At 39.1% G+C, this 15,528-nt stretch overlaps 1 protein-coding gene across 2 annotated transcripts; it reads left to right on the top strand.

Moving 5' to 3' along the window:
- Nucleotides 1–29: 29 nt before the first annotated feature.
- LOC110042811 (choline/ethanolaminephosphotransferase 1-like) lies at nt 30–15,380 on the top strand. Of its 2 annotated transcripts, XM_020748180.2 has the most exons (7): nt 41–574; nt 4,562–4,851; nt 6,250–6,334; nt 6,944–7,075; nt 9,703–9,861; nt 11,160–11,285; nt 12,317–15,380. In XM_020748180.2, the coding sequence occupies exons 1-7, from the start codon at nt 344–346 to the stop codon at nt 12,434–12,436; spliced, it is 1,143 nt and encodes a 380-aa protein (XP_020603839.1). In that variant the 5' UTR covers nt 41–343; the 3' UTR covers nt 12,437–15,380. The 2 variants fall into 2 exon arrangements, with proteins under 2 accessions (XP_089145425.1, XP_020603839.1); XM_089289299.1 differs by lacking the exon at nt 12,317–15,380 and having other exon boundaries at nt 30–574; nt 11,160–12,307.
- Nucleotides 15,381–15,528: the final 148 nt, after the last annotated feature.

Below are 15,528 nucleotides of genomic sequence, written 5' to 3'. Positions count from 1 at the left end.
TTAACAGTTTTAAGTATCTTTTAATCGTCTCTCCTTTGCAGTGACTTGTGTGAGTAACAAAGAGCCTGTGTATATGTTAAACGTCTTAGAATTTGACACAAAAGTCGTAAAAACACATGAACCGAACATGACGGGATGAATAGACGTCCGGTTAACTTAGGGCCCGCGCCAACAAATTACGCAACCAGGCCTTCACGTGTTCTAAGAATGAAACCAGCGAAGTATAAAATACATTTACATGTAGTATCACTGGATGTTATATATTTACGTGGCGTGAACGGCCTTGAAATCTTCAGTTTGGTAGCAAATTCAGTGTAGGAAAAACGGCCGCTAATCAGGAGGAATGGCAATGATTTCAGTTTTGAACGAGAGGCAGCTGAAACGCCTCTCGGAACACAAATACAGCGCGCAGTGTGTATCAATTTTGGACCCTTGCTTTCAAGTCTACTGGCGCTGGTTGGTGGAACAACTTCCTTTGTGGCTTGCACCAAATACTATCACAATCTCTGGATTCGTTATCAATGTAGTCACGTCTCTTCTGTTAATATGGTATTGCCCTCAAGCCAAGGGAGAGGTGAGATTTGCCTTTGAAATAACGTTTCGTGAAGTCGTAATGAGTTATGATGCATTCAACAATATGTTCGTGGTGTTGTTGGTGAATAATGAATGTTTTGTTTTCGCTTTGTTTCTTGCTTTTTTGACGCAATTCAATACAATCATAATATTGCTTGCTCTCACTGGAAACCACAACTTGTCTCTTATTTCAAAATCTTTTATCGCTCGCTACAATTAATTTGTCATTTCTGCAAATTGTACTTTTAGGTATTAAAGATAAATTAAACTTTTTGCATGACTTACTCCATCTTTGTATGGTAAAAGATTTGGTGTCATCATGTTTGCAGAGTATTACGATAGTTTGTTTGCATCTTGGCTAAAAAGCAGTCGTTTGTGGAAGTAATTTTATTTGTAACTTCCTTCGGTTTATTTTTACTTGGTTGGTGTCCTTGACTTGCAATTCCCGTGAGGAAATCAAACCGTGATATTGTTAAATATAAAAGACTGCTAATACTTTTATCGCTGTATTGTACGCCATTACGTCCAGCTGTGACATTTTAAACCCAAAAATTATTTACCTTCTCTGTCAATTTATTACTTTGTCAGTTGTCGATTCTCGTTTGATTGGACTAATAGAATATTAATAACCGGTCTATAGCGAGAAGAACTTTTAATTAATATCAGAATGTTTAAGCTCACCATCAAGTCCTTGATGTTAACATGATAAAGGTGTCAATTAAGAATGGAAAAATATACAAATCATTTGCCTATGTCCTGTCTGAAGTAATAACAATTTTAAAGTTTCATGATTCTGAAATTATACATGCAGCTGTTGAGATCTTTGGTAGAGTCTCAAATGCGCTGTCCAAGGCAGTGGGTGGAACCTTCTCCCGTTAGACCACCCTGGTAACTTGTTTGATTTTCCATCAACTGACCAACCAAAATTATCTTATTAAAAAAAATTATCCAGTCCAGGCCGGATCAACTCAGATCATCTTGGATTGACTCAGATCATAAAACAAAAAAAAATTGGAGGAAATTTAATCTTTTACCCATTTGAAGGTTAAAATTCCTCTCAAAAACAGGCCAAATCAAGAGAGACTCACTATGTTTCTCTGTGTCATCTAGCAACCATTCTTAAAGCCAATTCCACTGTCTGGATTGATCTGGTCCAACATGTTTACCTGACCAATTTCTTACAATAATAGTACAACCAACTGATTAGGATGATTTCCACAGAATGTTCGAGCAATAATGGCAAAATGAAGTTACCATGGAAAGAAACCTCATGGCATGGTAATATCTTGAATGCTGGTATGAAGAACTTATCGAAACTTAAGCTCTCAAGTCCCCGTGGGGGAAAATTGAACTTGGAGTTATCCATATTTCAATTAAAACAGACGTTTTGCGTTAGTTAAAAACACAATGGGTGATTGCAGAAAATATCCATACCATACCATGGGCGACATCTTGGAATTTCGAGGGAGAGGGGGAGGGTTTCTTGGACTGGAATTCTGGAGGCATGGGGGGTAATGCAGTTTGGAATTTGAAACGCATGGGGGCGTTTCAGCTCTGAATTTCCAGAGGAGGAAGACGACGAAAGCTTCGCTTGAAATCGCTGATCTGATAACTTTTCCAGTTTGTAAATGATCAAGCACAAACCGACCACTGAAGCAGGATAAAGATCAATCAGACAGTTGGTAGCAACCTTGCGGAAAAGTGAGCAGATGGATTGTGTGGTGAGCTCCACATCGAAGAGGCCTTAAAGTTGATGAATTAGTTGATAGATTAATAAAATATAAAACAAGTCTGTGTTGCTTTCACCCTACAAGCAGAGCCTCTTCTTACAGTACATATGCTTTGTACCATGAAATAAAAGATAAAGCAAAAAGAGATAAAAGAGGCTCTGCTCGCAGGGTGTGTTTCTTTCCGATCTAAAATTGTCGATCCATGAGAAAAACTCACACCAGTCTCTCATTTCTAAATGGAATGCCTGACAGATTTGTAAGCTGCATTACTAGTGGTCAGCAGTTCCTCAATGAACACAATTTTCAATATGGCGGGGGATGGCAGATCGTGAACTTCACTTTTGTCTTGCACTGGTATCAATATGATCTACTCTCCTGAAAATATGAAGCTAATGAACTGAAAACAAAAGGTCTTATTTGGTGGTAAGCAACTTCAAGATAACACTTAGAAGGGAAAGCTACAGTATACTTTATTAAATGTTAACAAACTTGAGTTGCTTGTTTGCTTGACCGAAAATTGAGAGCATTTCTTGGAGGGGGAAAAAGCACAAGTTTCCCTTTCAGTGGAAGTTTAAGGTGGTCAAACAGGAATTACGAAGGGGCTGAAAAAAATTGGAAATTCTGGAGGGGAGGAGGGGTTAACAATTTTGGAATTCGGAGGATATGTGGGGATAGAGCTTTTTGGAATTTCCGAAGGCAAGTGGGGTTAAAAATGTTCATGCCGCTGTGGTAGGATATAGGTATTTTCTGGAATCAACCAATAACACATGCTTTAAGCATTCTTACAAGGTTTGACGTTAACTTTCCTGAGAATGCTTGAGAATTTAATCGCAGGGTCACTTAGAGAAAAGTAATTAACTAAAGTGAGTTGTTTTAAATAGTATTCCAAAAGTTACTGTGCTATGAGTAGATTTTTAGTAAATAAGGTTTGCACTTATTGCTCAAACTTTGAGAAGAATCCTTCTTAACCTTCCTACAACAATGAGCAAAACAGGAGACAGAAATAAGTCTGCACAGTGTTGCCAGTATGAGCAACAACTTACAATGATCAACAAAAATTAAACATACAGTAGGGTGCGTTTCTTTAAGAAAATCCAAGATTGGATTCTTAAATCCGAAAACGGATTTTGTGTTTCTTTTCTAGACAGATCAATCCAAGATCTCTCAGATCATGGTGCGTCGAAGTAACCAAAGAATCCTCGCCCAGAGTGGATTCTTTGGTTCCTTTGATGCACCATGATCCAAGTGATCTTGGATTGATCTGTTTACTAAAGAAACGAAAATCCGTTTCGGATTTAAGAATCCAATCTTGGATTTTTTTAAAGAAACACACCCATAGTATTTTGTAAACAAGACAGAAAATGTTTGGGCAGTAAAAATCCACTATTCAGCTTATATGAATCATGACTGTAAAAAATAATTATCTTAGAATTTTCTAGCCACTGTGACTTTGAAAATGAAATATAGCCATTTTAGTAATACTATTAAGTTCATTATTGGAGAGCTTTGGTACACAGAGCAATTCTAAAAATTGCCACATACAAGATGGGTGCACCCACCATTTTCTTAAGTCTAGTAAGAGCCTTTCCTAGCAATCATCTCTTGGCTGAATTTTTGACACAAAGTTATCCACACATTTTAAACGTTGGGACCATGTCAACACAATTTGATGATTAAGCGTGTACACAGTACAGTTTGTGCCCACTTTGTTGTAATTATTTTTGTTTCTCCTGGAAATAATAGCACCAATCAGGGTACCAGATATGTTTAAAAGGCAGGCTGCCAAAAGGGAACTGAAACTGGTCGACAGAAATGGCCTGAATCATTGGAAGTTTCCTATTAGTTTGTTAGGCTTTTGACTTAACACCCCTCTCTTAACCAGGGCTCAAAAAAGTGCCATCTGGTTGTTTGGGACAGGTAGATTTTCCTGTTGGGCAAGTAGCTTTTTGTTCTCATTTGCCCAATCGGCAAGGGCTTGGGCATGTCGTCTGCTAACTAAATAAAAAGAAAAGAAAGTAATCTAATACTTGCCCAGGGCAAGCAAAATTTGAGAGCTGCAGGTCCAAAGGCAAGCTGCAATTCAGTTTTTTCAAGCCCTGTTAACTGGAACACTGAACAAATGCAAATAGAAGAGGTACCATTTTGCCTATTGCTAGTTACTTCATGTTAAACTCATGAGCAGTCTTCCCTTCTGATCTATACGATTGGAAGAGACTTTTAAAGGAAATATTTATTTATAATCATTTATATTTACTTAGGCACCATGGTGGGCCTTTCTACTGAGTGCTATTGGATTGTTTGTATACCAATCCCTTGATGCTGTAGATGGTAAGCAAGCACGGCGTACAAAAAGTGCATCGCCACTGGGAGAATTAGTTGACCATGGTTGTGACTCTGCTTCCATGGTGATTATGATCTTAGCTGTCTGCGTAGCAGTAGAGCTCGGCACACACCCTGTCTGGATGTTTTACATGTCGTTCATGGCAGTTTTCATGTTTTATTGTGCCCACTGGCAGGCCTATGTTTCAGGAACTATTAAATTTGGAACGTAAGTATGCTGGGTCCAGGTATAGCTATCACATCGTAGCTAGCATAGTTTTAATTGGCATTACTATATGTTATCTTCCCCATCAATTCATTTGAAGCTAACAAGTGTCACTCCTTGCTTTCATATGTCTAGTTACTATTTATTTTATAAAAATCATAAATAAAGTTAATTGTGTCCTATCCAAAAGGAGACAGAACTCTGATTTTATGGATAATTTTTATTGAATGCCAGTCCCAGCTGCTCTGTTTAGGAATTCTGGTACAATCTTGTATTTTGTCGTGGAGCTCCTGCACACTGAAGGCATGCAAGTGGAGCCGCATACCTCAGAAAATTTGGTAACCCATCAATCTCAAAAATTTTGGTTGTCACGTGACTGTCCGTATGTACATACATCTGTCCATACTTCCGTACACCAAGCCTCATTCCTTGAAAAATAAGAGAGTAGTACCATTACCATCATCATCAATCCTTATTGCCCCCAGTGGGGCATGGGGCCACAGTACCACTACCATAGGTACCTCTTACTCTGGGGGAGAGGGAGGGAATACATGCAAAGGCAAAATATTGGTTCAAATTAAACCCTGACACGTAACAAGTGTCACTAGTGTCACTCCTTGCTTTTATATGTCTAACTACTATTTATTTTATAAAAATCATAAATAAAATTAATTGTGTCCTATCCAAAAGGAGACAGAATCCTGAGTTTATGGATAATTTTTATCGAAAGCCAGTCCCAGCTGCTCTGTTTAGGAATTCTGGTACAATCTCATATTTTGTAGCAGGAAGCGAGCGAGTGGAGCCCCACACCTCAGAAAATTTGGTAACCCATCGATCTCAAAACTTTTGGTTGTCATGTGACTGTCCGTACGTACGTATGTCCGTCCATACGTCCATACGCCAAGCCTCATTCCTTGAAAAATAAGAGAGTAGTACCATTACCCTAGGTACCTCTCACTCTGGGGAAGAGTGAGGGAGTACATGCAAAGGCAAAAAATCAGCACAAATTAAACCCTGAGTGACGCTTTGTTGACTTTTCTTCTGACATATTCCTTGCACAATCGTCTCTTGGAAAGTCCCTGATATATCGCATATGTAATTTGTACAATCTTAGGTACTCTTATTAGGTATGGTTTGTTGAAATGTAACTAGGAAAAAATAGTGAAATCACATGCTGAACAATCACATGCTCAAAATTTATCATTTTTTGAGTTTCTGATCCAGGGGAAAAAATCCTCTTTTCATTCATGGTTAACTATTGTAATCAGGAGCTCCGCTTTTAGGCTTGGCTAAATCTATAGTTCGCTTGTTTAATTGTAACATTGAATCAACATTTAGTTTTAATCAATGAAATGGGAATTTAGTAAATGCTCTTTTCTGTGGTGTGGTTCATCTTTACAGAGTTGATGTAACAGAAATTCAAATTGCTGGTATGGTTATATTCATGATCTCAGGAATTTTTGGTGTTCAAGTATGGTCCTTGCAGGTGAGGCATTTCTCCACTATACACTGTAGGTTCTGTCAGTTCTTTTAGACCATGACTTGAGGGGTGTGTCTTTTTGCCCTGTAAGGAGAACATACATACATTGTACCTTGCACTAACTGAGTTTAAGGTCCATACTGTATGTTACAGACCAAGTTTTTTTCCCCTTCGATTTATGGCCCAAGTGTGAGGCGTGCAGACAATAAATCGAATGGAAAGTAACAAGGTTCTGTAAGTTACAGTATGGACCAAGAAGACGAGGTTAGTAATATATTTATTATATCTCTAATATGTGTCTGACAGGTTCAGGAATGATTTCTGTTTACATAGAACGGCTTCAAATTTCTGACACGTCAAAAGCAAAATAGGTCAAATTGAAATCATGAAAGCACACTTTAATACACAATTTAAAGTAAAAGAAAGATTTAAACTTTTACTTGCTCTAGCATTTGAGAAAACTTAATAAATCATGAAACCTTTTGGTGACAAAAACAACTTTAAATTTCAGCTGGCTGTACAGTAGAATTCAGTGTGCTAAATTGACCAATCACAGCATGCATAGTTTTAATAAATTTATGTTTTAATAATAATATTTTGTTGCCCCTTTTTCAGGTTCCCTACTTCAATGTCTCATTAAAAGCAGTTGTCTTTGGAGTCTCTGTCCTTGGGAGTATCTATGCTCTTTCCACAATTTTTATTCAAATATATGAAGGAGGGAAAGGCAAGAATGGTTCCACAGTAGCAGTAAGTTATTTTTATTTCTAAGTCTTTTCACTGCATACCAGTTGATAACTAGATACTTACATGAGCTATGAAGACTTGCAAATGTTTAACACTAACTTGCTTTTTACTTTTGGGTTGCTAACAATCGTGGTCACAAAATGTGGTTTTCAAGGAGTTCTATCCACGGGATTTTGTTGTTCTTTCGGTGAAAGTGGTGCTAAAATTTTTTTGTATTTAAGATATTTAGTCAGAGCTAGTTTCTAATTTGCAAAATTGAGAGGTGGGGTCAGGACAACAATAGCTTTTGAGAAAAATTGCATTTAAATTACTAATGCCCAGTCTTCCCTTAAGTACTTGGTGGTCCATTATTGAAGTTTTTTTTTATTATTTGTATGTTGAACATGTATGATGTTTCTTAGAACATGTATGATGGTTGTATGGTTTGTATGATAGTGTGAAGCGGCCTTCACACGGCAAATTAAAGTTGGCAAACTCGTGTTGGCAAACTCAAGTTGGTGTGTGTGTACGGCACAAATACAGTCGGCCAACGCGTTTGCAAACAGTTGGCGACAAATAGAACTTGCCTCTATTCTCGCCAACTTTTTCACCAACTTTTTCGTGTTGGTAAACTCGTGTCTGACGTGTGAACGACTGGCAAACATGTGTTGTTGACTGTCAACCAATCAAAACACACGCTTTATTCACGTGATTCATTTGCGTGACACTTGGTGGACGCAAGTCAAGATGAACGCGAGGTCACTTTTAATATAAAGTTATCGAAGAGGTTCACAATTGTCCGGCTGTCTGGGACGTTCATCTGTGGTCTACATTAGAGAACATCTTGGAACATTTTATAAAGAGTTAAGGCCTGGGCCTTTTTCTCCCCAAAACTGAAAAAAGCCACTTAAAGGGCCAGGCTGACTGTGAGACCTATTTACCTGCCTGGTTTGATCATTTTTGAAAGAAAAATGTTTGCGTTCGAGAGAATGCAGTTCTAATCGCGTAATGCGGAAAAATTAGAGTTTTTGTGTATGTATCTTTCTATGGACACCAATTTGGGCCCCAAAAAAATTCTTCAAGGGCGAATGACGTGATCTCCATGTTCGTCCATGTACTTTCTACCCTCTACTCTTCGACCAAAACCAACACTGATTTCTGCAGAATAAATCAAAGGAAGAAATGTGTAGTTTCACTTCGCTGGCCTAGATTTCTGTGCGCAAGTTATGTAACATAAACCCAACGAAAGTGTTTACATAGGAAAAGAGTTCAACTCCCACAGGATTGCTTTGGTACACCAACATCATACATGTCCTCCGTTTCATTGTTTCGGAAGTGAAAATGCCCTGTAGCTGTTCCCCCAAAGCCAAGGTGATCCAAAGTTGTGTTCGTGAACAGAATAATTGTCTTTGTTTTGGTAATAAAAGCACGTCATCTTGCATACCGACGGAACAGGCATCGTTTGTGTCAATTTACACGGTCAGTATAAAATAAGGACTGCGGACTACGGACTACGGACTGCGGACTACGGACTGCGGACTGCGGACTGCGGACTGCGGACTGCGGACTGGGTATAAAACACGGACTCAGGTATGGAGGTTTTGCACGGCAGCCATGTTGCATGGCACGAACAATGTAAATGTTTTTGAATTACAAAGAACATTTTTTCCCATAGGAAAAAGAATCTATTGTTCTTGCCATGCAACATGGCTGCCGTGTAAAACCTCTATAAAACGCGGACTGCGGACTAAATGCGGGCTAACAACTGCAGTCCGTGTTTTTTACTGACCGGTCGTAACTAATATTAGGTAATACACGTATAAACGAGAACAAACCCTCTCGTATGCACGTGCTTTGCGATCAATTCATTTGTTTTTTCCCCTGCTGGAGGGAGGCCAATTTCACGCCTACCTAACAGCTCAGGCACAAAATGTCGTTTCCGGAATTTTTGCTTCTTTAACATACCAAACCTACACTCTTTAATCTACGATTACTACTAGTATAAAGAAGTAATATATCAAACACAAGAGACAGTGTTTCATCGGGATATCTAAACACCGAGAAGAGAGTTGAAAATACGATTCGCAGCGGAGTATTTTTGACGAAATTCGGGGTGTTTTGATAGCCAATAAACAATGTCCCGAGTGTTTGATATGCCTTCTCAATCGAAACAAAAACTAAGGAGTAAACAGAGAAGTAAAATCGTCAAAATCTGCCCTAATTAAGACCACGTATCCAAACCTCCCTCACGGTTGTGATTTTCTTTGTTTTAACTTGATGAATTATTAATGAACTCGTTTGAGAAGTTAAGTTCTCAGACTCATTTAACAATTCATCAAGGTTAAAATCAGAAAATCTTTTATTCACGTTTTCTTCCGGGAGGCAACTTGTTTTCACAGTTTTCCCAACTGAACTTCTTTATAAGAAAAACTTTTCTCTAGATGGTCTGAAACCAGGCAGGCGAAATCGTCCTCGTAATGGGATTTCATTAAGGGCCGGGCACTTATAGGGCTAATAGGGCCTCCATTTATAGAAAACTAAAATAAAATACAGATTAAAATTTGTATCTAGCATGTTATAATTCATATACCATGATGGCTAAGCCAGTGAATTGAGCATTCTCATTGAGTATATACTTGTTTCCTCTTCAGGGAACCAGTGTTTTATCTCCGTTATTTCCCATCGCTGTCATGCTATATATGGCATATCTTACTGCTAGGATCTCATCTATAAATATATTTCAAAAACACCCGTGTTTGTTTGTCATGGCATTTGGCATGGCGTGCTCCAAGATCACCATCAAGCTAGTGGTATGTAATAACTAGTATTCAATATTATTGTTGTGTTTGGTTGTTGTTAGTATTTGCCATCAAGATACAATGGAACCCCGCCTTACGGCCACACTGTTAATATGGCCGCTTAGTTATGACAGCCACTTTATGCTGGCGCAAACAAAAGCTCATTCACGTCATTTTCTTATTTTGAAGAATGCCTTTAATACAGCCACCCCATTAATACGGCAAGATTTGTGTGGCCCAGCATTCCACTGTATCTTCATTGATTCTAATCCTAACATAAAGTCAAAATTCAAGATTTTGACCATATTCCTGGGTGCTTGGTGCATTAACATTTGTTGCTGAAAAAGGAATTCCCCTTTATGATTTCAAAAATTTCACGCAGAGCGGGGTGAAAAGAATATCAATTTTGGGGGCAAGGTGTTACAATGATGTACTAACCCAAAAGTCATTCTCACTAGCCATCTAAAATTTCATCACTTGACAGTAATACTGGGATTTGAATTTCCTCAAAACCTTTCCCAAGAAACTTAGCAGAATGTATTGGCAAACGGCAAATCCTCTAGCCTTGGGCTATCGGACACAAGTTTCATTGCACACTGGTAGAAACCACACAGCGTTTCCACTTATGTAGCCAGAGCCATGCAAATTTATTGGAACAAAATTTTGGGACATTAACATGGCCACTGTTTCACTGTTTTGGAAAACCAACGCGACTCTCTAACATTTCTATCTCAGAAGTGGTACACATGTGACTCTGTTTACTTTTGCTATTATCATTAAAAGGCCTCTGTAATACTCATATACGTGTTGATCAGAGGCGGTAGTTCATAGCATCGAATTCCGTGGGAGCCTCGATTATTATTTTTACGATAACTGCAGAAATTCTGGTGCGCTCATTGGCTAAATTTCATTGTCAATAAGCGGACAGACACATGAATTTATAATTTATGCGATGCTTCAACGAGCGGTCAATTTGTCATTGTAAAAAACAAACTGACGTCAATTCGTTAAAGTTAGCACTGTAAAGTTAATAAAATATTGCAAAACGCCAAGTTATACCTGAGAACAAGTTTAAGTTTGATATATTCAGTTTTTCAAGTGTTTGCAGGGACTTTTTGAAAAACAGGGCCTGCCTATTGTATTTTCTGCAAGAAGCAAGCGGTAAAATAGGCCGCGCGAATATTGAGAACGAAGCGCGTGCCGGCCGCTTTACCTCCCACTCAACGATCTTCAAGTGATTTAAGGGCGTGTTAGGAACTCTGTGAAGTGTATCGCAGCATTAGATAGTGCGTCTTTATCACTGTTACTAGGTTGGCTGCATGACACGGAGTCCTGTAGAGTTCAAAGATTCCACAATGATTGGAGGAATACTTCAGATTCTTAACATTTATTATGGCTCGCCTTTCAACGAGCACGTTTTACTGTGGTGTATGATGGTGAGTACGACCTTTCTTTACTCTATGACTGGTGAAATAAAAAGGAAAGGTTACCTCGTTTTACGCAAATTTAGCACTGATTATCTAGCGGGACTTACACCCGGGGGGGGGGGGGGGTGGATACTCCCAGAAAAATCGGGTGAGGGTGTGCGGCCCGCTTCCCAAAACCCCAACCCCATTCATGATCTGCGATTTTTCCTACCCTATTTAAGACTTGACCAAAAATTCGATTTCCTATTTATGACCGTTGCGGCATGTACACGGTTGTCGTAAACATAATTTGTGAAGGGCTTTTTTTGATAGTCTTATCGATAATGATGAAAAGGTAGCTTCTTCTAAAAATTATACCCATTGCAAGACTAGAGTGCAAAAAACATGCCCTATTTATGGCCAAAACGGCTGCAAAACCATACCCTTTGGGGCCGCACATACCTTTATAGCCCATATAAGGGGGTACCCCCCGGGACTTACATTAGTCAAGTATCCCAACAACGGCTTAAAGTTGTAGAGGAACTCAAAGGAAACGCAGAAATGCCAAAGGGGTCATGGATGGGCAAAACTGGGGGAGAATGTATCTCCAATACGGACCCTCACGCTTGTTCGATAACATATATGTAAGATAGATGTAGTGGTACTGTTGTGTACGCACAGTACAACGGCAACCGACAGCAGCACGTCCGACTAAAACGTCTGGTTAATGAGCAGCGCCATGGCTGCACTTGTATTGTACGTTTGGTAACGTCAAATACACCTATTAGGGATTTGTGGAAAACGTGAACAACGGCAGTGAAGTTCTCATCTTTTTTTCTTTCTTCCTCTGGTGATTAAACGGTTCCTTCTGTCAGCGAGAAGATAGTTCTGTCACCGACGATGTTGCGCGATTTTAAAATATATCTTTATTAAAATTTACGTTCATATAGACGTTGCCGTCTTGGTCTCGTTACTTTAACATGCATAGACTTACGAATTTTTTTTTTTCCATCATGACAGCCTCCTAGCATTGACTTGCTCTTTCTCTTTTCCTGTTCTAGGGCCATGTGATCTTTGAGCAGTTACGCTATAACTTTGCACTGGGTTGCCAAATCTGCGAGTATCTCAACATTAGCTACTTCACGATTCGTTCACCGGCGGTGAAGCCTGAAGCCAAATAGCACGTAGCGACTTTAGCCCTGTTGCTTGCGGTAACCTCCGTGTGACCTCTGTGTGTTCAAACTGTATAGAACTGTGTTCTGTTTAAGAATAGGTCGGATCAAACGAGTTCGAGAGTCGGGAAGGGTTGGTGAATGATTTTTGGACGGTACTGTTAGTTCTTCTCTCGCGAGTGTATCATCAGCGCGCGGTTAAACGAGCGAAGAGCATGCGAAAGCAGGCGTGGTGTTCCTACGAAATGAATGAAATGTCGTAGACTCGTGGAAATTTAGCAGCTATAAGTTGGAATTGGCCTCTCGTCCTTGTTTGATCTGCGTTCACGCCTTCTTCACGTGACAATTTGTAGCAATTCTGTCTGGAAGACGTCCTTCCGTTGACGTGTGACATTGCCATTTAGTGATAAGTCACTTATTTACTTATCTGTTGATTCAGATATAATTATTTACTATTATATAACCGGGTTCATGTTTTGAGGCGAATTGGAAATCGCACAGACAATTTTCTATGATTTAAGAATTTGTGTAGCAACATAAAAGTCTTCTTTAAATAGTTCTATGGGATGTTAAAATGAATTTTTTTCTTCACATTTGGGGGCTTTATAATATATTCTTACTGCCTCAGATCAGGTGGTTCAGATTTTCCTGTAGGTAACAAATTATAATAACATTCCCCCCAAAGTTAACATTGTTTGAGTAGTTCACAGAAACAATTCATAGTGATTCAAGTGAATTCCAGGAGCGAGAGAAGGAGGAAATTGGTTTTACAATTTTACCTTTCTCGCACCTTTGGGAAAAACGGCGAGAAGAGAAAAACAGTTAAGGAAAATGAAAATTTCTTATAAGGCATCAGCACGCACATTTCAAAGTTCTTTTGTACCAATCACGTTGCGTTTCTAAGGCTCGCTGCTTGGCCAATCAGATCTTTTCCTTTGTTTATAATTAGTTCAGTTTAGTTACTGTTGAGTTCAGAAGTTACTGAAGGTCTTGGCTCGCAATCAGGAGACAAATGAGTTTGAGTTTCGCCTTTAATTTTTAGCTTCAAGAGTGTTGCAAAATGTAATTTAAAGACAGCTATTGGATGATGTTAAGAGAGGATGAAGAGAGAGGTAATCCCTGTGACCCAAGGTATTCCCTCAAGTTATTTTTAGACATGGTACCTAGATTCTAAAACCAGTACCATGGTACCTACCTCTGCGGTTAGTGTTACCACGCGCGTTGCTTGTCGTGGAGGACTCAAATGCGTGTAAAGCCGATTGGGCTTTCCACGTGACCTGTGCGCGTCACAGGATTGGCTATTGCTGCACACTCCTGGGATTTCTGAAACCGGGCGTGAAATCTAAAAATAAGTTGAGAGGGGGTAACTTTGGAATAAGGTCTATATGGGGAATCAACTCGTTTACTCTTCATTCTCTCTTGATGGTGTAAATTGAAATTACGAGATGAAATGATAATAAGAAAGGAACACACACCTGTGTTGAACAGTGGGATGAAAATACGGGAGAAATCTTAGCCTCAAATGTGCAGTGTGAATCAGACTGTATAAAATACAGGTGTGGAGCAATTTTCTTTCTGTTCAACGAAAGGTACGAAATAACACTTAATGTGTTTAAGATGATTCCCAGTCCGTACTGCGCACTCTTGAGATATTGGTTACATTATTTTGTTTTAATCCATGTAAGACGTCACAATACGTAACATTTCGCAACAACTTACATGAAGTAAGTTCAAAGTTTCACGTCAACCGCCATTATGGAATCGAAGTTTTATGCTTCGTTCTTTCTGACATCACTAAGTAAAACAACTTCGTAGCTGGAAAAATCAGACACTGTCGGAAAAAGAATTCAAAGTGGCTCAAAGATAAGGTAAGCGGTTCGTAACGAATAACGTCGATTCGCATTCCATCGAGTGAGATTCACAAAAATTGGGTGCTGAGACTGCGCAGAACGGACTGGACATAATCTTTTAAGAACCTACATCACAGATGGTGTGTCTTGAAAAACGTAGCCTAAGTTCGTCGATCGTTCACTCCCTCAATCCTCCCCGATCTAAACCATTCTTCACTGCCGTTTTGTTATATTTACCCATTGAGTTTTTTTCCACCTACGCGATCTACAGGCTTGACTGGCGTTTTCTTGGAATTATTTTCTGCATTTCTGTAACACGTTACATGTAAGATAGGTGAATCTTTGTTTACAATAGTTGCCTCATTGGAATAAGCGCTACAGTATCTGGTACAAGACACAAGAATATCAACTCTTAAGTACTAAGAGAGCGCTGCACGATAGGCTGTCATTACAATTTGAGTTCGAAGCATTTAACGCCTTTTGTGTCTCGCGCGCTTAACTACACAGAATTTTACACAGAATGTATTAGCGCTTTCCCTACAAAGACATTTTGCGTGTTTTTGGAAGCTAGTAATGTCACTCAATATTTACCCTAAGAGCAGTTACTTTTTCCTAGGCTATGTAGGGTAGCCTTCGGCTTGAGAGAAACCAACTGCTTGCAGGGTACTCAATATTACACACGAAGCGCCAAACATTTTCCCGTTTATCGAGTCTCGCAAATCTTTTTATGTAATATTTATAGCATGATGTCTTTTCAAGTCGTATGCTGATGGGACTATTCTCGCACCCAGATTTCTCACGGCCAACAGAAGGAGGACCGGGTTCAAGATTATCACAAGCAATGACGTCAGCAACGATTCACCTATTGGGAGATAACTCTTGTTGTGTTGTGAAGAAAACAGACAGCAATCCAGTCAGAATACTTTTTAGTACCATTATTTTATAATGAAGAGTGCAAACCAAGTTTGATCCCGGTGTCGTGTGCTGTCGGTGAAATTTGTAACCTATTTTAATTGTCTTGATTTCTAGCGGGTATCGTGGCCGTGTTCTTGACATAAACAAGACTGCGGAAAGATTATTTATTAAAATATATAAATGCTACAGGTTATGTGAAGTGTGTTGTTACTACCATAATCTTCGCGGAGGTTGTTTAGGACAGTCACGAAATTTGAGCTATTCGTGTCCAGGATATTGTGCTCAAGCTTATAAACTTTAGAGTGAAGTTTCAGGCTTGTTTCGTTTCAATTTTAC

The sequence above is a fragment of the Orbicella faveolata genome, unplaced genomic scaffold, assembly GCF_042242905.1.
Source record: "Orbicella faveolata isolate gen_17 unplaced genomic scaffold, um_ofav_v1 contig_2, whole genome shotgun sequence".
NCBI lineage: Eukaryota > Metazoa > Cnidaria > Anthozoa > Scleractinia > Merulinidae > Orbicella > Orbicella faveolata.
This window is presented reverse-complemented; position numbering and strand designations above follow the sequence as displayed.